Source organism: Symphalangus syndactylus, chromosome 15 (genome assembly GCF_028878055.3).
Source record: "Symphalangus syndactylus isolate Jambi chromosome 15, NHGRI_mSymSyn1-v2.1_pri, whole genome shotgun sequence".
Taxonomy (NCBI): Eukaryota; Metazoa; Chordata; class Mammalia; order Primates; family Hylobatidae; genus Symphalangus; species Symphalangus syndactylus.
The window spans coordinates 49,974,028-49,997,201 of record NC_072437.2 but is presented as its reverse complement, the minus strand read 5'-3'; the positions used below and the strand labels follow the sequence as shown (position 1 = coordinate 49,997,201).

At 32.6% G+C, this 23,174-nt stretch overlaps 1 protein-coding gene across 8 annotated transcripts in view; it reads right to left on the bottom strand.

Annotated features, from left to right (window-relative positions):
- The window catches only part of DACH1 (dachshund family transcription factor 1), a 486,527-nt gene that overhangs the window by 20,231 nt on the left and 443,122 nt on the right, over nt 1-23,174 (bottom strand). For all 8 annotated transcript variants that reach the window (XM_055244568.2, XM_055244566.2, XM_063618777.1 and 5 more), the window contains 3 exons: nt 21,353-21,500; nt 17,899-18,042; nt 17,334-17,402 (listed from right to left, as the gene is read on the bottom strand). In XM_055244568.2, the coding sequence (XP_055100543.2) occupies nt 17,334-17,402; nt 17,899-18,042; nt 21,353-21,500 (361 nt within the window). The remainder of the gene's footprint in view (nt 1-17,333; nt 17,403-17,898; nt 18,043-21,352; nt 21,501-23,174) is intronic.

The following is a 23,174-nucleotide window of genomic DNA, read 5'->3' as shown; positions in this document are numbered from 1 at the left end:
TTTCTAACTCCCATGAAAAAAAAAGCTGCATTATGTTCTATCCATTTCTAAAAATTATTAGGTCATTCATTTCATATAAGGATAATGTAACATGTTACAAAATGTTTTAACTCATAGCTATTTGAATATACTTTGCTTCTCAATGTTGCCTTGGTTGCTCTTATTACTGTCTTTTCTTTGTGGAAGGATGAAGTGGGGAGTGGCTTGACTCAATTCTCAGAGTAATAAAATCAAGATTATGCAAAGAGATTCTATATTTTCAATATAAGAGATTTTTGTCAGCTTCAATTATGTCCAAAGTTGTGTCTCTCATCTGGACTTCACATTCCAATGCCTGCTTCATATCTCCTGAGGTGCTTACTCTACAATTCTATCTAAATGGCACATTGTCACATCACACCCCATATTAGTAAGCTAAACTCATCATCATCTACATTAGCCTGGATCTCTTTCCCAGATTATCAACTTCAAACACAGCCATTTGGCTTTTGCATTTTCTTAGTACTACAATTTGACTTACCCCTTATATTTCTTACTCTATATATATATGAATGCCAAAAGATGAACCCTCATTACCTCTTTTCTGAATGAATTACCTTTTTTATTTCTTTATTCTCACCTATATGAATACCTTTTATGTAATGTGTATATTATGTAGAATTTACTATATTGATTTCAGAATTTAAAAACAACAGGAGAGGCCAGATTTTAACTTTAATAAAGATTATTTGTGAATCTGTCCAATTCCATACTGAGAAACAATCATATTTATTTATTTCCTGTTTGCAAAAATTTTGCAAAATATGTTAATAATATGGCTTCTCAAAAGATCTAGACTTACATATCTTGATTTAAATAAATCTTCATCAATCAGCCAGTTGGCATGTACTCTGACAGTTGCCTGCACTCTGAAAGCAATTTATATACACTTCAGAAGTACTGGGTTAAAGTGGATACTTTATTAAATGAGAATTCTAGACCTTTTACATTTCTTAGGGAAAAAAAAAATCAAAATTTCTAAAGTTTTAAATTTTACCTATTAGATCAATTTTAGGCTTAGATGCATGCTTCCAACATTGTGTGAGATCTTACAACCAACAAAGCTAAAAATGAGTTCTACTAGAAAAATTTGAAACTATGACTACCTAAATATTGTATAGAGTATATTGGCTTTTAAATACCGAGACACACATACACATGATATAGTTATATTTTGATTCATTAAAATTGTTTCTGTTTCATATAATAAAATCTAATGCATAAGTATTTCATACCCTTACATAAATAAAACCTGACCTAAAATTCCTACCACACTGAACAACATCTTAATATCTACAGCTATATTAAAAACAATTAACTGAATATGTATTTTATTAGTATTATTTGTTTCTGTATATCCCAGTAGATTATAAGTGAATTAGAAAGGATATGTCTTTTTGTTTGTTTGTTTTTTGTTTTTGATTTTGTTTTTGGCCCTGTACTTAAGTGTATAAGCATTTGTTAAAGTGAATTGGCTGCTACAGATAAATTCAACAAGAGTTACGGACAGTAGTTTGCCAAAGTTCATTCCATGAAATATTATTACTTTTAATTCAATAAAAAGGTTTTATGTCAGATACTTTTAGGAAATGCTAGTTCAATAAGTCAAATATGCTTAACTTTTAATGCAGTACTTTAATGCAGGATCTTGGTGTCTTTAAAATACTAAACATGGACTTTGAAAATTCAAGAGGATATGTATTAAAAACAAAGAGCTATTTTAAAATTTTGTCCGTTTAAACTGTTCATAAGATGATTCTCAGAGTAGTATATTGACAGCAGTCTGGAAGCCATACTGGAAGAATGTGTTCATCCATATTTTTTCCATTCTATACTGCAGTGAAGATTTTATAACAGTTGTAGTGTTTCAGGAAGAGAGAAAGTGGTTGAAAATTATTTGAGTGAAAGAGATGAGAAGAGCAATTCTGAGGTTTCATTATAACTTAAATTCATGATTTTGAAACATCCAGAACTTTTTTCGTGGGATATCTTTATATTTTGTATTTATTAGCTAAACCATATGAAAGTATAGACCTTCAGATAGTGGTATACAAAGCGAGATGAGAAAAGCTATGTAGAGAAGAAATTAAAACTGAAATTAAGCCCAAAGAAGAGAGAAAGAATCTAGCGTTTTATATTTATATTTTTCACATTGCTAACTCATTTTATTCAGAAATCATAAATCCTGCCAATACTGAAAAACAAGATTTATTATTTTCAAGTCTCTCGTAAATCTAAAGTATCATTAGTCACCTAATACTGCTAAAATTATACATATATTTTTTCATGTTAAAGCACTGCAAGTGTTAAAATATAAAAGTCTGCAGATTTGTAATGCATCATAAAATTTCACCTTTTTGTTGACTATGCATTTTTACCGTTAGGAAAATCATGGGAAAGGTTTTTGCATTTTTTGTGTTTTATAAAATAACATGCAAAGGAACCACTAGGCTATGAGAATTCACAGCCCTTCTATGTGCATTGTTGGGTTTAAATAAATGTCTATGTTCTAATTTTCTCACAAAGAAAAGAATCATACATAAAAACACTGTTCAAACCAAGGCAACCAAGAACTGCATTTGAGATCCAAGTAGGCAATTACCTACCAAACTAAATATTTACACATTAGTTTAGAAAATCAGTTATTATATGGCTTACCAGAAACAGAAAACAAAAATCTAGTTATACTGAAAAAACTTAAGTATATAAACGTTCTAGAAAATTCACCACATCTTTTTCTGTGTTGATTTATAACCACTCGAGCATTAATTTCATAACATTTTCACTGTGTAGATAAATGTTATCAGTGTTTTTGGAATTAGTCAGTTGAGACTCTTGCGGTGAATGTGGAATTACGAGATGAGGAAATGTAGAAACTAAGCTAAATAGTATTCCCAGCTCTTGATCAAAATGAGATTTGTTCTATTGTTTAACATGACAGCTCATATTCTTCAGTGTATTTACATGTTTTCTGGATGGATGATTGGGTGGTGTTGATGCCCCATCCTGTGCCCTTGATTTGGGCTTGACAAGGTTGTCTTGTCGGGAGCCAGTGAAGAGCTTTCTGTCTAGTTTGAAACCAAACCAGTCAAAGCATTAGGGCTACTTGCCTTCATTTGTTATATTAGTGGGTGTAAAAAGGAGCAATAAGTCACTGGTTGAATTTGGCCTGTATTTTAAAATTTCATTACAAGATTACAATAAAATATCTATGAATAATGAAACAATATGGAGAAAAAGCTTATTCTAGTCCCATTTGACTCCACTGCTGGTAACCCTTGGAAAGTAAGTGCAAATATGTTACAAACCTCAATGGGGTCTCCTCCAGCAAAGATATGAAGAATTACAAGAAATGTATTCCAAAGGATAAACAGTAAACATGTGACTTTATTCCATTAACATATTTTTCTCTTATCTGTTACATTTACTTCACTATTTTCTGTAATTGAGACTTTGACATATTAACCAGGCTAGATCCTGAACTCTTAGGGAAATACAAGCCTATTAGCTATTACCTTATATAATTAATCAACCCTTTAAATTAAAGCATCGTCTGCAATTTCTTTAAATGTTCTTCCTTCAAATCATTTAAGAAGAATAATTAGAATCTACATAATAAAAATATTGGGCATTTTTATCCTTTGCAATATTTACACTACTTAAGTGCCTAACACAATGGAGTTAATCTGAATGGCATAAATGTAAAAGAAGATGTAGGAAGATGGCCCTCAAAATATTATCTCAAAAGTAAGTCTGAAATCAAAGCAGTTAGGAGAAGTCATTGCATTCATTCAAAAGAGCTTTGGGAGCTTTCTCCTTTATTTATGACGGAACTGCTATTTTCAAATCTGTTTATGCTGTATTACAATTGTTTTTTATTCAGAGGTTTCAAAAAGTCTCTCTTACTATTATCAGAGAACATAAATAAGCCCGCATCTTATTCAGGCTTCTACAGTGCTTTTAAGAATCTGCAACTTTGCATATAAATATGTATTTGGAGTTCCTTTAGAGAACAAATATGGTACTACTGGGCTTATGGTCCCACTGGGGTTGGCTGGCACTCATTACTATCTATTGGGTTTAGAAGAGGAAAGCGCTTTCCATTCTTGCTATCTTACATCAAATCCTTTCTCATTAGTGAAATTTATCTCCAAATCATATCCTTTAACTATGAAGAAGGCCCAGGTTGTGAAATTGTATATAACTTCTATGGAGAAATTTGGTAAGGACAGTCAAAAGACAATAATACTTTGGAACAAGAGAGGCCTAAAACTATATTAACCAGTATAAACCACTAAGAAAATAAAGACATCAAAATTATTAATATAATATTGTTTTACTATAGAAATCAAATAATTAGTTCTTAATTCTGTTAAGATGACTTCATAAGCCTTATGAACTAAATGTAAATGTAAAACCAGGGTATGAAATCAAAGTTAAACACAGCACATCTGAATATGTATGGAAATAATTTATGGTCTAAAATCTCCCCATCCAGCACTCTTTCTCCCAGGGAGAAATAAATAAAGAATGAGAGTCAGATCCAATAATTTGTAGCCATCATTCATCGTTTTATAGGTGTAATTAGTAAGCTTAAATGGAACTATGTTTGGAGATTTACTATCTCTGGAGTGTGATTATATATGAATTAGAAGAGTCTGCAGTTACTCCACACTATATGAAAATACAAATCATATTAGGAGAAATTTGCCAAATATAATAGAAAAATTAAGACACTCTAACACTTCCATCTTAAATTTGAGCCAACAATAACTAGTTTATTTTTTATTATGAAAGAGATAATTATATATAATATGTAGCTGCAAATAAAACTCCTTGTGCTATATTGTTTTAATTGATGTAACTATTGAAATTCACACTGTGTCATAAATTTTTTAAATGCTCTGGAAAATCTGGTGAATATTTATTTCATTTTCTAGCTCAATCATGCCTCAAAGAATAGCTATGTATCACATACAGAAAAAAAAAATCATTGACCTAGGAGAATGCAAGATACGCTTAATTTTTACCAAAAATAAATACAATTTCAACTACTATTACATTAAATTTGTGCATAATTGTAAAAATAGCAGTCTTTTCAACACTTGGCCTCTACCGGCTACTGTTCTAACTTCTTTACATGTATTAATTCATTTAATCTTTATAACAATTCCACGAATAAAATGTTACTATCATCTTTGTTTTACAGATTAGGAACCCAAAACATCAAACAGTGTAATTTACACACTTAGTATTATACTTAGTATTATACAGTTAACAGCAGCATGAGAATTCGAACCCAAGAATTCTAGATCTAGAATCTATCTACACACACACACACACACACACACAAACCATGAATACATATGCATGTGTGTGCATGTGTTTGTGTGTCTATACTCAGTGAACAAAGTAGATGTCTTTGCCATTTTGACAGAATAAAAGTATCAGTGTTAGAACAGGACTTAGCAGTTAAAGTGAGTTACCAAGGTCACAACATTAATGAATGATGTATTGACACTAGACTATTACTCTCAGTTCAGCACTGCTCTCTTAGCACTAAACTGTATTAATGTTAATTTTAATCATTTTAAAACCAGTTATTTAAATACATTATCGATATTAGTAAAATAAAATCTGTATTGGCATTTATTGTGTAACTAATTTATTAATTATCCCTGTAAACTAGTGAATTTATTTTAGAGAAAACTAAACTTTGTTTTATTTTAGAGAAAACGTCTTGAGAAAAATGCAAGCTAATGAAAATGCCTTTTTACTAAAGATGAATCCTACAGGAAACTCAGTCAATTTAATTGATTTTATCACATTACTAAACTTTACATAGAAAGACTATATATTTGCATTTTGAATCTTAATCCTCATAAATTTATGCCACCCTCATTATCTACTTTAACATTTAGTCACTCACAGCCACTTCATAAATTCTCACGACATAAAAAGATTGCTGTCATGTAGGAAGCAAGGTGTATGGAGACAAAGGAACTCAAAGATTCTGGGTTCACAGTTTGATTCCAAGTGACTTACATCTATGTGCCTCAGTTTCCTCAAATATAAAATGGGTTTACTGTAAAGATCAATACAAATAATGCCTGTAAAAAGTTGTGTAAACCTTACATTGCTTTGGAAGTATTAGATGATGTTCTTTTTTGGTAATATCCTGAAACACTGCTGTGTCAAAAACAATTCCATTAAGAGATAAAAATATCCTTTCCCTTACGTCTTTTTAACTTCCAGGCTCTCTCCTCCCATTCCTCCTCAGTTCCCTTTAATGTATACTATTTGGCACTTGATGAGATTTTGGATTTCATCCCTTCCAAGGCACGTCTCTTGGTTTTCATTATGATCTCTTAGTTTGTGAGAGGAGAAAGTCCTGCTGCAATTCTTTAGCAGACAGATTTAGAATAAAGTTAGAACTGTGTAGTTTCTGCCAGGGAACACTGTCAGTCAATATAGCACTTGTTAATAATAACAAATGGATTTTTACAGACTAATTTCTTTTAACCAGCTAAAATATTTTCAACCAATGAACCATTTCCCAAACAATTAAACATTCTGATTTTTCTCATATGGATGAGAAAAATACCCATACCCTCTAATTGCCCAGTATTTCAGCCATAAAAATAACATTGTCATTAAAAAAAATGAGCTGGTCTTTATAAATCTTATTTTAAAAACTAAATCGCTGTATGTATTTGCCATATGATTTGCCATCTTTAAGAAAGTGAAATTGAACTTTCTTTTAAAGTGTTGCTGTTGTTAAAATGATACTGAATGCAAAATAATATGTTTGTTTTTCAGCTGTTGTAAGACTAAAGATATTTTTTGAATACTTCAATTATAAAAACATTTAAAACATACAAACTAGTGCAATTTTTATTTTAATGAAGATGAGAAGTTCATTAAAGAAGATAAATATTTCATTAGATCTTAAATAAAACAAAGAGATTTTTTGGCTTCTCTCAGCACAAAATTCCTTTGAAAGATTAATTAATACATGCAAATTATGCAAATTAGACCCATGCAAATATTTTATGAAGACAATTAAGGGAACCATTAATTACTGCTTTTTTTGCTTCAGTGAGATTCATTCATTTAATTTTAATTTCACTTTAACTGTTTTGATGTATAATCTTGCAGCTAAGAACTTTATCTTTCTTGGCGGGTCACTTAAACTTATAAATTTCATCAAGTGAGCACACAGAAATCTGTAAAGATATTCTCAAGACTATGTTTAGTATCAAGAGAAATTTCTGACACAATGCACTCCCAGAAACAGGGAAACTGGAAGGGAATGTGAGCTCATTCTTGGACAAGGTTCAACTACTGGAAAAGCAATTAATTTGCTTTGGCTATGCTAATATAGGGGAATTAGAAAGTGTGACACAAGACAAATAGAAATAATTAGTTCTCCAAAATGATGTTCTCATTAATATGGTTCGAACAGTAGAAATAAGAAAACATTATTGTGGCATGTGTGCATTCTGTCCCTAACCATGGGAGGTGGAATAATGCACTATAAGCATTTTTATATTTATAGTTTAAATGATTACGTTTTTTCTAAAAAAGAATTTATATCAAAGAGTTTATATGCCTAGAATGTCTAAACATATACTTGCTATCAGAATTAATAACACACTTTCCATAACCATGCGTTTGTATACCAATTTTTTATTTTGCTCATGCAAATCTGTATTGTAACGAACAGACTTAAAATGGGGGTTCTTTTTCTGTTACTTAAATATTTTCAGATCACTTTTATGACTCTTGAAGTATAACATTTCTCAGAAAAAAAATTAATTATATTTATGCTCCATCTTAAGCCGCTGTGTTTCTTAAAGTTTCTCTAAGATGGCTAGGATATCCTTACCACAGAGGATGAATAGAAAAAGAGGAAGCAGGCTTTGTGAATATGAACTATTAGAGTTAGTTGTTATCTATATTACTAAATGATAACCTTCTTCAGCTTTTGTAGTCATTATATACATTTTTTGTTGTGATCATGTTTGATGAACAAGTTAATTGGATAACTTGCTCCACTGAACCATCGTTTTTTTCACTTGATAAGAAAGGTTAAAAAAACTCAAATCAAAAACTTATAAATATATTTTTCATAAATCTGAAGATAATACTATACTGTATAAAAATTCTTAAAAATTAACGTATTGACTATAATGAAAAAGCAACTTCCTAGTTATTTGGCATTCATAGTAGTAAAAAGTATCATCAGTACAAATATATATATGTGAAATTTAAATGCAGCTGATTTTTCTACCTCTGTCTGATACTCTCCTCAGCCCCGCAGCTAATTGTTGTTACTATAGTACCATAAAAAGATGTAAGTGGACATATATTATCATTGATATTTGTTGAGCTTTTTAATATTATTTAAAAACAGATGTTAAAATTAAATTGTTTTTCTTACGAAGGTAATCTTATTTCATTCTTTCTTAAATTTCTAAATTCCCCAAGCTTATTTTGCATGTTTATACTGATGACCGCAGAGATGTGTCACAACTTTTAAATTAGGATCACCTGTGAATTTCACCGATACAAGTGTTTAAGCACTCTTCCATGCTACTAATTATGATGTTAAATCAAAATGGATCTAGCATTGATCTTTAGGGTCCCCTGCTAATATCTTTCCCAGTTTCCATATATCACTATTTTTGACTATTGGTCTTCCAGACACTATTTAAGCCCAACCACAAACATGTTTATAAGCAAGCCAACTTAATTTATTTTTTCAACTTTATTTATGCTAACAAGACATTTATATTTTCTGTTAATAACGCTCTGTTTCAATACTTAATGGCAATTTAGTTGCACGATGTCTACTCCCCTCTCTAAACTTCCACTTTCAATCCATCATCCTTGATATTCCCAGATTAAAGTAACTTATCTCCCAAACTCACATAGTGCCAACCCCCTATTACATTATTTTTACTAGAAAAAAATGATGCCAGGCCGGGTGCGGTAGCTCACGCCTGTAATCATATCACTTTGGGAGGACGAGGTAAGTGGATCGCTTGGGCTCAGGAGTTCGAGATCAGCCTGAGCAACATGGCAAAAAATACAAAAAATTTTTGTATTTTTGTCTACAAAAAATACAAAAATTAGCTGGGCTTTGTGGCACACAACGCCTGTGGTCCCAAATACTCAGGATGCTGAGGTGGGAGGATTGCTGGAGCCTGGAAAGTTGACGCTGCAGTGAGCTGTGATTGCACCACTGCACTCCAGCCTGGGTGACAGAGCAGCACCCTGTCTCAAAAAAAAAAAAAAAAAAAAAAAAAGACGACAAATATATTACAAACTAAGCTCAATCATTATGCCTAAATTTTCTCTGCCTGATTGACATAACATCACAAAACTTCATGAAATGTCCCAACACAGACATATAATAACAATGCTTTCTTTTTCATAAGAACCAGTTTAGAAAACTAGCTCTATGAAAATAATATATTTAAATATTTTTACATAGTAAATAATTATGATGAGTTACATTCTATTACTATTTTGAGTGGCTTCATACTTAACAATGCCTACTATGTCTATATCACGTATAGTTTAATTTACATAAGAAGCAATTTCCCACAAAAACCCGCAAGAGGCCTTCAGCATTTGGAGTTCAAGCATAGCCACTTACATTAAAAAATAATATTACTTTTTAAAATATATTTTTAAAAGAACAAAATATTTATGCTGAAATAAAAAAATTATTCTAAAATTTTATAAAATGTTAAAATTTATGAGTATCTCTAAAACTTTCTGTTTAATATTAATAACTGATTGTCTAGTTAAATGAGTAGTTAACAGTGTCCTATAATAACTATAGAACAAGAGTCTGTTTATTGGTTACTGCCTACAATCAATATCACCTTTTGTTCAATTTAATCAGTGACATCTTAAATTGATTAGCTATATAGAAATGCTGCCAAACACCAGAAACCAGTGCCAAGGGACTGGAAGCAAATTTATTGTTTTGTTTTGTTCATAATAACATAATTCTAATATTTATATTTTAAGATCGAGAAAAATGGTTTAAGGTAATACCCATGGTGATTACTTATTTCTAAATGACTAATCAAGTCAATATGTGGTGCAGGCAGCCCCGAAAACAGTTTTAGTCCTGATTTGTTTGTTTGTTGTGTTTCTAAGAAACCTCTCCTTCTCCCCTACATCCACCTTTTTAATCTAAATAAAGACATTTTTAAATATGGAAAATGTGGTTAGGTAACTTTAAAAAGTTCTTGGACATTTCCACAAACACTTTACTGGGAATAATTCGACATTGTATTATAAACACAGGACGATTTCCCGAAAAGGGAAAAGTAAATTACATATTAAAAGTAATAATAGCTTCAGTGTTTACCAATTGCCAGGACCTGTAGTAAATATGTTGTAATAATAAAATTTAATATTAACATCTAAAACTTAACTGTATACAAACTATTGCCCAGCATGTGCTAAGTGCTTTACATGGATTATTTTATTTAATCTTCACAATGACCTTTTGAGGTTAAGCTATTGCTAAAGGGGTGGGGGAAACAATGGGGCAGAGATTTCAGTCTAGACCTGATTTCTAGCATTTCTTAACTATTAGCTTCCATAGAAGTGCCTAAGGAACCCCCACTCCCACACTGATCTTAAAAGTCGTATTAAAAATTGAAATCTGCATTAACAATTATATGACAATCAAACTTGAACAATACTTTCATAAAGATCTTAAAAGTGGTAAGTATAAGTAAGATACAATTTAGTGCTGTTAAAGTATGAAAGTCTTGGGATACCATTTAACAACTTCTATTCAAATGCATACTTCAAAAGAAACAAAGGGACTTAACAAATGTCATATATTAAATCAAAATTGGATCTGTCGCTGACATTGTAAATTTATCATAAATTCATTACATGCTAAGTTGTAGATTTTTTTTCTCTAAATATGATTACTGTCTTAATTTTTTCACTGTCACTTTATTTTCTTTGCTTAGAGTGGGGTTTCCCCCAGTGTATCTGGAAGTGTCTATAAACATAATATAGGCACAATGGCTGATAAAAAAGTAAAAAGCAGGAAAGGAAGCATTTTTTCAATTGTATAGCATTCGTTGGCAGTACACTGTTTTGGACTTTGTAAGTCATTAAGAGGCAACAAGCTAACTATCTAAAATGAGTGATGTGGTTGGGAGTGGTTATCTTATAAAAGGGACATGTAAGCCTGGGTAAAACGTTTTGGTGGAAGCAAAAAGGACTTTGAAGTCATAAATCTCGATTCAGTGCCAGAAACCCAGAAACCCCATTAACTAGTAGTGTGACTGTGAGAAAGTTAATTAGTCATTCTGATCTTAGGTGATCTTGCCTTTAAATTGGTATACACAGGAAAGGCTCAATACATTTCAGTTCCCAATCCACCTAACTATTTTAATGAGTAAATACTTCCACTTACTATTAACATACCTGTCTAAATGAAAGAAAATGTATTACTAGGAAATTCATTGAGTGACAGCATATTTGATTTTTTTAAAAAAAAAGCTTGCTCAAAGATGTAAATTCCCATCATAAGAATGACATGAAATATGATTCTTTGGAGCTATAAGTTAACAAAACAAATAACAACAACAATAATAATATATTGTAAAAGAGCAAGAAGGGAATAATTTAACAATCCTAATCTAAAAGCAACCAGGAAGAACAAGATGTGGAAAGCAACTGGACTTACAGTCCTAGCTCCAATAAACTCTTAGTGTGACTTTTAACAAGCCATCCAACCTCACTAAGCCCCCTCTTTTGCACAATAAGGAGATTTAATTTATCTTAAAGTCCTTTCCCAATGTTAAAGCAGTTACATAAAAGTGTGCTTGGCATATCATCAATGTTGCATAAATATTTGTTGAAAAAATGAATAATTTTAAAATTCAGCATGTATCTTCAAATATTTAGCAAACAGAAAGAAGATATTTTTACATTAGAAAAAATATTTTTAACGTGAGGGCAAGTCTTTTATGTCTTTTTATTGGAAGAATATTTGGTTTTCTATGATCTAAGATCAGTCAAAAAAGAATAAAAAGCCAAACAGTTTTGATTATGGTCATTGGATGTAAATAAAAGAGTTGTACTTTCAAGTGAAGTCAAGATTTTGCAAGCACAACTTGCAGATATTCTAAGATGTCAGAGGAACTATGGTCTATATCGCCATCGGTTTTAACAATTATTTTTCTTGGTTTAAACAAACATGTTTTTACTTAAAAAGTGAAAGCAAAAAACTACTAGTTTGAAAATGAACTTTTTGTTATCGTGGTAAGTTAAATATCAATTTAAAATGGAAAATTGGATCTAAGTATTTACAGAATCCAAATCTTAGGTCAAATGCGAAAAGAAGAAAATAAAGTTAAAAATGCATACGAAGAATAAACACATCCTGTTAATTCAGCTATTGCATATAAACATTAATTCTGGGTTTCTTTCTTTCCTTTTTTTCTTTCTTTTTTTTTTTTTTTTTTTTTTTGAGACAGAGTCTCGCACTGTTGCCCGGGCTGGAGTGCAGTGGCGCAATCTCGGCTCACTGCAACCTCTGCCTCAAAGGTTCAAGTGATTCTCCTGCCTCAGCCTCCCGAGTAGCTGGCATTACAGACACTTGCCACCACGCCTGGCTAATTTCTTATATTTTTAGTGGACATGGGATTTCACTATGTTGGCCAGGCTGGTCTCAAACTCCTGACCTTGTGATCCGCTCTACTCAGCCTCCCAAAGTGCTGGGATTACAGGTGTAAGCCACCGTGCCCGGTCTAATTCTGGGTTTCTTAGGTCATCCATTTTTCCCTCTCATCAGTCTCTTCAACCAAAGTCTGAGAAATGTCAGAACATTAAGGATCTTCATATCCACAAGATCTAACATAAGTCCTAATTCATCGATGGCTGATTCATTCCTTCAGGGAATACACAGCAGGCACCACTATGTGCCAAACACTCTCTCAGACAATAGGAACATGACAGTGAACAAAACACGCATGGTTTATGCTCTGCCCCAGCTACCATAGAGAGAAGAAGAAGGCATTGAACAAGGAACCGCATGTACAGCATGTTCCTGTGGAGAAATGGAAGGTGTAGTAAGAACCTCTAAGAGGCAGAACTAGTCCCAGGGGGCAGGGAGTTGCCACAGCAGGAGAGTGAGAGAGAGAAGTGTTCCTTGAGTTAATATTTCCAAGCTGGGACGTAAGGGGTGGTTAAGTAAAGGCAAGGAAGAAGAAAAAATGTCTCCAGTAGGTGGGGAAAGAAGTGAAACAACAACAAAAACTTCCAGTATGATGGGAGCACAGAGATTGAAGGGAAAGAGTCGTGACTGGGCATAGAGGATGAGGGAGTGAGGGAGGGAAATGTCATGCTCCACTCTGCCCTCATTACATATTAACGACAATATTGGATTGGATGGATGAGGGTGCCATAGGGAAGGAACACCGGAGAAAGGCAGGCTTGGGGAGAGGGGAGAGGATACATACGGTTTTGTGCACTGACTTTTAGGTCTCTGTGAGTCGACCAAATAAAAAGTTGGATATTATTATCTGGAGCTCTTAAGAGATGTCTGAGTGGATTGGAAAAATGTCTATAAATTTTCTAAATCCGTAAGTTAAAGAAACTATGGGGCCAGGCGCAGTGGCTCACGCTTGTAATCCCAGCACTTTGGGAGGCCAAGCTGGGTGGATCACAACGTCAGGAGTTCGAGACCAGCCTGGCCAACATAATGACACACCGTCTCTACTAAAAACACCACCGGGCAGGGTGGTGCAAGCCTGTAGTCCCAGCTACTCAGGAGGCTGAGGCAGGAGAATCGCTTGAACCCAGGAGGTAGAGGCTATGGTGAACCGAAATGGTGCCACTACACTCCAGCCTGGGCAATAGAGTGAGACTCTGTCTCAAAAAAAGAAAAGAAAAGAAAAAAAAAAAAAAAGAAAGAAAGACACTATGAAAGTAGATGCTGTTGCCTAAGGGAAAGGATAAGATAAGATGATGACTTAGCTGAAGAAAGCCATCATGTTATAGATTTGGCTACATAAAATGTACGTGTATGTGCATATATATGTGTAGGGGTCAAAGGGGTTTTGAGGGATATTTACTGACTAGCCCAAAAAACTGCTCGATGATTGTTTTTATGAACTCTGTCTACTTTATATATTCAAAAGATCTTAGAGAAATTCTTGAGTAGGGTAAATTTTTCAAAGTCCAACACAAATCATGCCATATAAATCTGTATGACATAAAGCATAAGAGAGTTAATGGCCATATATTTCAGGTCCTGGAAGAAGTTTTTTTAAAATTTTTGAATGTCTGTTCTGTACTTATAGCATTTTTACAATTCATGAATTCCTAGTTATTTGAAAATCAGCAATGAAGAATTTATCCTGCGTACAATGAGCTGATTTACCTTATTAAGAAAATGCAAGTAAATTATTTAGGGCTTCTTTCTTCAGAAATACTTTCTAAACTACTTTCTTGATTCCTCTTGTCCACCTCTGTGGTTTTATAGAAATGGTGATACAAAATGCCAAATGAAGCAATATTTAGTCTACCCAGAGGTGCATATTTAGGGGTAATTACTTAACACTCAAGCAGTAAGTATTTAAGTGCCCAACTTCTAGGTGACTAACTCTTGGGCCAAGTGTGGTATTTATTTATTGCCAGAAATGTTAAAAATACATGAGAAGCTTAAAAAACCTGTGGGCTTATTTTGTCTTTCCCAATAAATTGAGTTTACTTTGGAATAGAAAATAATTTCAGTTATGGTTGGATTGGGAGCAAGAAATAATACAAAGAATGTCATAACACCTGGGCTTGGGGACAGTTGGAGAGAGAAAGTGATGTTTGTGAGAGGCTGTGTGTGTGTCATTCTTGAATTGTGAAGCAGCAGGTGCTCATGGCTCCCAAAATGCACAACATAGACCGTTTCACAAACTAGTAATGAGTTCTGGTTTTTTCTTTTTTGCCTTTCCCTTTCTTGTCTTTAGACAACATTTAACTAAATACAGTATTCTTTCTTTGATTGCTTTTGTTCACAGTTAATTGTATTCTGTTTGTTGGCTTCTAAATGTATGAATTTTGTCTGAGGTTAGAAAAAAATTTCAAAGGGCTAATAAAGCTTATTGAATAGGGTGTTAGAACAGCAAATATGATCTCTGCTCTGTTATGTTAAGAGTCTTGAAATAGTTTGACTACTGGTAAAATATCTTTTAGCAACTAACAGCTAGAAACAGATTCATTGACAGTGTTTTTCTTATTACAATTTGGGAAAAGTCATATTATCTGGCAAGTATAATGAATAGTATGTTTTATTAAAAAACAACTATACATTTTGACCAGTACAACAATGGACAGGCTGAATGAATAAACAGAGTATTTTCTATTACAATTAAAGGCAAAAATAATTCCATAAAATGTGTATATGGTTTTAAATGACTACGTATAATTGTTGTACAAGTGTTTTGTTTCCCTAATCATTAAGTTGTTGGTGCGTAGGTTTACTGTATTCCTCCACTGGTGAGATTCTGGATACTAAAAGGAAGGCAATTTGTGATTAAAACTTTTCTTCAGAATAAGTCAACCACAACAATGGAAACTGAAAGTTGTTAACATTTCAACCTCATACAGCAAGACTTTACCTATATTAAAATGTATGTTTGAACATATGTAAATTTGACAAATTCAAACAAAAATAACCACAGCCTTATTAACAACCAACATGTTGTTAACGGGTGGCATACATATTATATCAACCATACAAAAATGTTTAATCACTTCTTAATATTAATAATGAAACTCTCATTTATATGCAGGACGATATTGTCTCTAATTTTTTCTAGATTGAGTTCCGACCACCTTGAGGCTTCTGTGTATACCAGATGATTTATACGTCACACTTATCTATGGGCTCATGTACTTTCTGAGACCACTTTGACATTATGCATGAATAGCCCCTGCATGTACACATTGGTGCTGATATTTGCATTTGTCTTATTGGTGCTATTGTCCCTGATAAAGAGGACTGGTTTTTCATTAACAGTAATTTTTAACATGTGTATGTAAGTTTTATAAGATGCAAGATGATTATTTTAATTTTCATAACCATATACATACAAACACATACACAATATAATTGTGCTGAAATCCATAGTACTCTAAAAATTCAGATCTTTTTCTCTATCTACAACAGCATTAATCTTGTATATCCAAGATGTCTTATAATAACATATGATTCAAACCTTAGGATTTACAAATTAATTAGCATGGCCTCAGGTAAAATAAATATAGGCAAAAAAAATCCATTCTTTCCTCAAACATGTTTCTTCAAGTTTGTGATTGTTACTTCTTGCACGTATGATAGTTTACAAAAATATATTTCCTTTATACTAAGCCAAGAATGACATATTTGGAGCTGATTAAGTAACACAATGTCATATAATGTCCTAAAAATGATTGAGTTTAAAATGCAGAATAAAAGCAATTGGGAGGATTATGGCAGTTAATCATTTTAGGCATCCTTTTGAAGAATCACCTTCATTTTAAATAGAAAACAAATGCTCTTGTTACTGTTTAGTATTCATGTTGTTAGGTTGAATTTGTCGTCTAGAATAGATGTTTGCCTATAAATGCTACCTTCTGGTTTTATTCTTTTCTAATAGTACGATCATGACAATATACATATTTAGCTCTTCTAAGCATTTAATACAACTCCCTTTGGTATTCTATATATGATTTTACTCAGCAGATTTGTGTTATTAAAGTGTATATAATGGCATACAGAACATTTGGAACATAGAAACTAAACAATCTTATTTATTGTTAACATTCAACTAGTCTATTTTGCATGTACCTTGCAGTAACTGTCATAAAAATGAGTAGTTAGACATTTTTAAATTGTAAGCACTACCTATTTGATTAACCACAGATTTTATTTATGTAGCACAGAACTTATAAACCCTTCCTGCATTAGACTGGGCTTCAAACATTCAATAAAGCACATTTACTGTGTCCAAGATTAAATCATACATTGTTTAAAATTAATTATTCTTTTTAATTGCATTGTATAAACAGAGATGACCTGTTAATTTAAAGAAAATCTATCAGCACAGAATGAATTCACTCATATAAACAAGCAAGATGAACTTGACCTTGTTTGAACTTGTTTTGATGTGGCCCAGATGGTAGGCTACATGCTTGAATAGCAGGCTAAAGCTGAGGAAAAACTCATATAGCAGGATCTAGATTTATAGCCTTCTGCAAATTCCTACCTTGTATTGTCCTTTCAGCATCTGTTCTGCCGCCACTGCGGTCAGCCTCTATCTCTGGGGTCAGAGAGTCTAAAAGCACAGAAAGGTAAGAATGACACATATTTCATTTGATTCCTATTGTCCTTTGGAAAAAAAGAGCAACCTGTTACTTTGGTGCTGAATTAAAATTACATAAATCTTTGTCATCTTTTAAAGGTTGAACAAAAACTATAACCATAAGAATTTTCGGAAGATTTGAACAGTAAGCAACACAACATTGTTCATAAAAGAGGATAGGGGTTCGGAAATTATCAAATTAATATTTTATTGTGTTTCAGTAGAAGAAAATCTGGTTAAACAGAGAAGCAAGGCAAGTCCCAGACGCTGGAGTTCAGTAAAAAACAGTGGAAGCACCTATAAAATAAGGCATTTTACCCAACACGTTCTTCCCACCCTGCTTTCAGCTTCAAGTATAGCTGAATGAATCACAAGATATAGAAACATACAAAACTACAAACACATGCCTAAACTGTCCTTTAAGCATTAAAAATGACAGTTATTCATGCAATAATATACACCCTCTTACCATTTAAGACCCTGAGACTATCTGTTGAAGCTGCCTGTTTTAGCGTCTGTTCTGCTTGTTCACGCCGTTTCGTCTCAAACTCAAGTGCTTCCTGCAATTTTCTCTTTGCCTTCTTCTCCTTCTTTAGCCTCTTTTGAACTATGGCTAAAAAAGAGTGTATGCATATTATTATTTTTTTTTAAATTTTCATAATGCTGCTAATTTACAAATGGTCTATGTTTTTTATATTATTCATTTTGTTTTCCTGCTGGACTGAGTCTACCTATAAAAAGAAAGTTCCAAAAATCTCCACCTTTACCTAAAATAATTCCCAGTAAAATAATAAGAAAGCCAATTTTTATTTTAGCCTAGAACTATTACATTACAAGAATGGCTTTAATTGCCATATGTAAAGATAAATTTAATAGGAAACTAATTTTAGTAAATGTTTGTATTCACTGATAAAGGAAGCTTGATTAAATGAATTTTGTGGCTTAGTTCTCTGTCCTTGAATCACAATAGTGCAGAGTCATTTGGATAGTGCAAACCCTTATAAGCATGCCTCCTTCCTATTTCCTTATAGGGCATCAATTTTGAGCAGCAAATGGAGCATCTCTCCTAAAAACGCTTTGGAAAGCAATGTTAGACCAACTCAGTTTTTAATAATTTCTATCTTAAAATTTTAGGAAATGCAATAAATATTTTTTGTACATTAGAAAAAATACTCTTAATTATTGTTAATGTATAGAACAGAAATGTTTTTGTTTGGATTAAGTTATGATGATTTCCTGAGAATATTTTTCTCACAGCAAATTTACAGTATGATGATATATTTTAAGAAAATTATTCTACTTTCACTCTGCAGAAATCTGAGGCAGTATGAAACCCCATTGCTAATAATAATATGCTACTGGTAACAATAATGAGCCTTTTATATTTAAAAAAATAAATAATACAAAAAGTTGATTATGAAACATTTTTCTCCAACTGGACAATTTAAACATTTGTATATGATACATACTCGATAAATAATAACTAATGTTCTTTACAAAATGCATATCAACTATGTTTCCTGGAGGATAATTGTTTTAACTTTTACTACATATATATGTATACATATGGTAACTACTCAGCATATGGGAATATGCATTTTTCTTTAAAATTGTCTTTGTTGATGGTTGATAAACATTGTAGGTATCAATGTGACAGACTCAGTATGAGAAAATGCTTCTCTTAGTCTTGAAGACTAATCATTCCATATTTACTGTTTGATTTCTTACTACAGATTAAAGAACAGCAACATTTTTAAAGCAGAAGTTAATCAAAATATAAAATAATAATGGTTCAAGTAAATATTTTAGTTTTAATTTCTAATTTCCACATAATCCTGTTTTTACTATTATTAACATATATATTTTTTTTTCTTTTTTTTTTTCTGAGACAGTCTCACTCTGTTGCCCAGACCAGGCTGGAGTGCAGTGGTGCAATCTCAGCTCACTGCAAGCTCTGCCTCCCAGGTTCACGCCATTCTCTTGCCTCAGCCTCCTGAGTAGCTGGGACTACAGGCACCCGCCACCACACCCAGCTAATTTTTTTGTATTTTTTAGTAGTGACGCAGTTTCACCTTGTTAGCCAGGATGGTCTCAATCTCCTGACCTCATGATCCACACGTTTCGCCCTCCCAAAGTGCTGGGATTACAAGCGTGAGCCACCGCGTCTGGCCTATTATTAATATTTTTAAGAGGGAAGCTCATTTACATGTCAGGTGTATTGTTGCTGTACCATATATTTTTTAAAATCTGCTTTGTATCAAAATGTACACTGGCTATGGTGTTATATGAAAAGAAATTGAAACTGATTTTAAATAAATGTTAATTTCCCTTATTTAATGGTGTGCAAATCATATGCTTACCTTAACAAAATTACCTGCCTTCTGTTTCCCTTTCCAAAAATGATTATTTATGAGTCTCTTTGAAAAGAAACAGTAATTTCTGAAATATTTACTTGGATTGTACACTTTTGTGGCTCTAAAGGCTTAATACCCTGCACTTTGCCATTGACAGCTCACAGTTTCCTCCTACATGACTGAACCAAATGGGATCGCCATGTTCTCTCTCTTCAGGGTAATACACTGCTTCAATAGGCACATTCACAATAGATAAGTATTGATAGTTATTGCCTCGAATTTACTGTTCATAATTAATTAAATGGGAACTTTATGGTGTGATCTGTGAATGTTTTGCCCTCTAATGGTTAACGAAAGAAAACAGAAGGTAAATCCTCCCAAAAGGTTGGAACCAATAAAATTCTGAAGGTCTCTCTAGTAACCAAAGGGTTACTTTAGGAATCCCTGGGCCTGCTTTTAAGTTCTGTAAAAAAGGACTAAACAAAATTAAGTGAGAACAAAATAAAAACATGGCTGTCTCATGGAAGATGGTTCCATAGATTGAGCTCTTTGACCCAACTTCTTTATTCACTTGGAATACAGCCATTATCAATGTTTACCTTGTTTTGATTATTTAAATACCTGAATCTATGTGAAGCCACATTATTTAGAACTGTGCTATATATCTGGGATGACAGTGTCCCAAATTGACCAACTTCCAGGAATACGCTAGCTGTTGCTTCATAATAGCTAATAAAACAACCTGGTAAATCCTGCTAGTTTAAAGGCAAAACAGAAACAACTATTTTTAAATGACCATGTCAAACATATAAAAGAAAATAATGTGGAGCATTTATATTGGATATATATTAAATGCATAGTTGAAGCAAAGAGGCAGTTGATTGTAGACAAAATAATCTTCAAATTCATACATAAAATAAACATGCAAATATAAATGACCTTCAAAATTATCTATAGATGCACTGTACAGTGTGACAAAAGAAGCAGTTCACAGATGAATAATAACATTATTTTATCCAATAAGAATTTATATCAGTTTCTACTCTGTGTACTTGACCTTGTTGGATGAAAATGAGGCCTTCAGAAAGAAAATTATACATTTAACTTTGGCCATTTGCTCAGATACTCATCCATTTTCAATTTCAGTTGATAAATATCTTAGTAAACCTGCTTCGCTTGAATAATCAGTATTTTCTATTTTAGCTTTATGAGTTTAACTCAAGTTTTTCAAAGGGCAATTGTGAATTAACATAAAATTTTTCTTCATGGCTATCATTAGAGTTTATTCTTATCTTAAAGAACATGAATTTTTAAACTCAACAGTCAATAAAAGTTATATAATTAATGATGTAATGGACGGATTTCAGTTTCCTGAGGTAGGAACAGAAGAGAAAACATGTACTTTGGAAATTAAGAAATATAATGAGCCTAGGATTCAAATTCTGCTCTGAACTTTAGCTACCGTTAAATTAACAAAAATACTACAATTTCAAAATAAATCACCATCATAGTATTAATATGTTTAGTATTTTCTGTAAATATTAAACTTATCTGGAAATTTGGAAATACCTCTATTCTTTTGTTCCATAGCCAACTGCTTCTCAAGTGTTTCCCTTAGTTCTCTTTCCCTTAAAAAATCCATCTTCAGCTCAGTTTTTTCCAGTTGGACCTGTTTCTCTTGAGCTCTGGCATTATCTATGGCAACTTTCAAGAGCCCCTGTATAAAGAAGATATTTGGAATGGTAATATTTTAATACAAAGCAAATTTCATTCATTACTTAAAAGCATTTTAATAGCAAAGAACCAGTGATCAAATGATCTAATTCTTTTGCATTCACTCTGCACTCACTAGAACAAATACTATAACTAAAGCATAAAACTCCTAAGTCTAATTAAACTATTTTCGGAAGACAAATATTTATGGCATGCAGGCTTAATTGCTTCTAATTAGAATATCTAGATCCAAAGCTAAGTAGATATTCTAATTAGAACATCTAGATCAAAGCTAAATAAGGGCAGCACATAAGCGTGTCTAAAAAATAAGAACTGAGAAGGAAATTAGGCTGAAACTCCTCCGCAAGTAATTATCTGACATGGTTTATGCAACCTTCCAGGATTCTGGCAGTGCTCACCTTTCTCCTCAGAGCTCATTCTCCCACTCCCTACCATGAGCACATAGCCACAATGGTCTGTCTCCTTTTGGTTCCTCAATGCAACAATTTGTTTCTGACCCCACGGACTTTGCTCTTTCTGTTCCCTTCCTGAATGCTTTTCCTCCAGATCTTTGCATGGCTCACACCCTCATTTCATTTCATCTTTGCTCAAAGTCACCATTCAAGAGAGGCCTTCTCTTACTACCCTGTCTCCAAATGTATCTTATTACTCCCTCCCTAAAATTCTTCATAGAATGTATCATTATGTGGTATTGACATATTTGTTTACATATTATTTGTTTACTGGTTTATGTTATGTCTTCTCTATTAAAATGTAAGCTCTCTGGGGCAGAGGCATGTTCTCTCATTCAGGACTATGCCCCCAGGGCCCAGAAAGTGCCTACTATATACTAGATTTTAAAATTTCACAAATAGCAATTATAGTACTGTTACATTTTTCTTGAGATACATAATATATTTAAGGGATCTAAAACTTGGTTTAGTAGTGCATTACTTTTTAAAAAGCCATTCAAGATGGTTGTAATAAACTCAGGATAACTTCTAGGAAATGATTAGACAGCATAATAATTTAAAAGAACATATGGAGAAAGCAAAGTTTATTCATACAACTAATGGTGGATATATAAATATATATATATTTTTGACATACTGTATGCTTTTAAATATTAGCAGTATTTTAAGGTTTTTGAAAATTAGATATGGAAATATGTTAAACATATAAAAAGCATTCTCTGTTTTCTCTCCTAAGATACTTTGAAATAGTTACTAGTAAAATTCAGAGCTAAAACTTCCCTTCAATTCAGCAATACAAAATGAGTTTTTGAAGTCGAAGATATTTTGCCTTGGTCTGTGAGTGTCAGAGACTGAAATTTTCAACTGAAGTTAAAATGAGATGAAAGTTGATGTCATTTGTAGATGTACTCTAGGATGTGACTCCCTTGCAAGAAGACATTATGAGCAGTTTGAATCAGGAATTTCTACTCCAGCTTGACTTGTAAGCGCAATAGAGAGTCTTACTTCAGTCTACCAATATAGTTTATAGCATTGCTGTAAGCAAATTTTATTCTCTTTTGACCACATAAAAATTTTTCCATATTTGCCATACCCGACCCTGAATCTCCTGGTATAATTCTTGTGATATGAAACAAGCTGAAGAAAGATTTCTCCGTGGCAGGTTGCCCCTCCCCACTCTTTTTTGTTTAACAATAAAACATAGC